Consider the following 2131-nt stretch of genomic DNA (forward strand, 5'->3'; position numbering starts at 1 on the left):
ACGCTATTTCTGACATTTTGAATTGAAAAATCTTCCTGGATGGAAGAGAAACTTCCAGTGGATAGTTGTTTTTTTTACTTTTTTGGAATGACTCTGACCTGTATAACTGAGAATCTTTTCAGCAACTGAATCAACACTATGACGGACCGACCAGATTTAGCCTAAAAACCGACGTTTAAATGACATCTGGCGTTTGGGGGAAGAAAGAAAGAAGCTGAGCCTCATTCCTCAGCTGGCGCCAGATTAACACTGACGCTGTTTTTATTTTCCAGTCTGAGATTCGCGCTAAAGCTCCAAAAAGAAGCGAGTTGTCGGACGAGCAGTTCCTGCGGTGGTTAACGTCTATCGGAGGAACTCCTCCAGAGCTCCTGGCGAACCCTGAGGTCCTGAAGCTCTTCCTGCCGGCCCTGAAGGCCGACCTGCACGTGGTGGAGAACTACAGGTCGGATCATCTCCTCGCTGCTTTGGCTTCGATTCAGAAGGAGATCAGATGGTTTCACTGAACTGGTTCCTTCTCTGCAGATGGACCAAACCAGACGCTCCGTTCCTGGCCTGTCCCGTTACCTGCTTCGATGGGAAGGAGGACGTTCCTCACGACTTACAGGGTCAGTCCTTCAACTGCTAACCCCAAACATAAAGATACGCCTGCAGTGAGGAGCTGAGAAGGTTGTGGGTTCCACACCTGATTAAATGTGTCTCTGAACAGCTTGGAGGAGCATCACGTCTGGAGATTTCACCATCAGGATGTTTGACGGCTCTCATTTCTACCTGAAGGATGCTGGGAATGAAAAGATCCTGTTAGACCACATCACCAAGGCCTTGGAGACGGCAGAGATGGATTATTTATGATTAAAGGGACTCTGTTAAGTATTTTTTGGGGGGAAATGTTTATTCAAAGATGTGGTGTGAGTTCATATGATGTTTCCTTTTATCTGGTGTTTCACTCAACGAGCCTCTGAAGTCAACCAGGAGATAATCCAGCTCTGTGGGATTTAATCCAGCCTAACTGAGCCGTTCTGACCGCAGAGGTTCTTTAGCGTCATGAAGGCCGGCCAGGGAGGAGGTTCTGGTTCGGTTTGAAGCAGGGCTCGGTTCTGAAACGCTCCCTCTGATTCATCTGAACCAACTGCATGGGCGTCCTGCTAGATGCCACGGTGGTGGCGCCATCATGCTGTGGGGAGGCTTCTGGTGCCTCTGGAGGTATTTACCGTTTGTAAAGCAGTCAATAATTAGTAGCAATATTTATGGGTTTTTTTGCGTATTTTAGGAGAAAAACAATATTTTTTTACTGTGTCATTCATTAATTTATAAAAAATCTTACATTTTTAAATAGATATTTAACCTTAAAATTAATATAGATAATAGATATTCCCAGGTTTTTAGTTTGGTAGTTTACTTCTGCTTTTCAGCATGGAAATTTACATATTAAGTTTAAGTAAATATTTTATTTGGAGCTAAATATTTAACAAAATGAATATTTAGTTTGGAGCTAAATATTTATTTAACAAGCTAAATACTTAATTTGCAAACTAAACATTTGCTTTGGAGCTAAATACTTTTCTAAAACTAAATATTTAGTTTTGAGCTAAATATTTATTGAACAAACTAAATATTTAACAAAGTAGGATTTTAATAAATGAATGAATGAATGAAATGGTGAAAAATTGACATTATTTTTCTCTTAAAACGCTAAATAACCATAAATATTTTTCTCTGCTTAACTTTACAAACGGCGCCCCATAATAAACATTAGCAGTAGCGGCATAAAGCCTGGAACTCAATTATTTCTGACATTTTTAATTGAAAAAGCTTCCTGGATTTCCTGGATTGTTTTGGGTTTTTTTTTTACTTTTTTTAAGCACTTAGGTCGTTATGAGACATATATTGCAGAACGAAAATATTTTTCACATAAGAATATAATAAATAAAGCAAAGCAACATTAAAATAACATCCCACAGACCTTGTTTATCCTCTAATTTCGGGTAATGCTCCCCTATTTTGCATACCCTAATGGAAAATAGCAAACAACTGAGGAACTGTAAGCCTAAATACTAGGGATGCAGGATATAATCGGCCCCTGATTATAAGACTGAATATCGGACATCGGCCACCCCACCGATATTTAACCCGA

General features: G+C 39.9%; 1 protein-coding gene across 1 annotated transcript in view; it reads left to right on the forward strand.

Annotated features, from left to right (window-relative positions):
• The window catches only part of olah (oleoyl-ACP hydrolase), a 7490-nt gene extending 6040 nt beyond the window's left edge, over positions 1 to 1450 (forward strand). Inside the window, exons 2-4 of the mRNA XM_015396832.1 lie at positions 220 to 442; positions 523 to 605; positions 707 to 1450. Coding sequence (XP_015252318.1) covers positions 220 to 442; positions 523 to 605; positions 707 to 849 — 449 coding nt within the window. The 3' untranslated portion in view covers positions 850 to 1450. The remainder of the gene's footprint in view (positions 1 to 219; positions 443 to 522; positions 606 to 706) is intronic.
• Positions 1451 to 2131: the final 681 nt, after the last annotated feature.

The sequence above is a fragment of the Cyprinodon variegatus genome, unplaced genomic scaffold, assembly GCF_000732505.1.
Source record: "Cyprinodon variegatus isolate N-32 unplaced genomic scaffold, C_variegatus-1.0 Scaffold823, whole genome shotgun sequence".
NCBI lineage: Eukaryota > Metazoa > Chordata > Actinopteri > Cyprinodontiformes > Cyprinodontidae > Cyprinodon > Cyprinodon variegatus.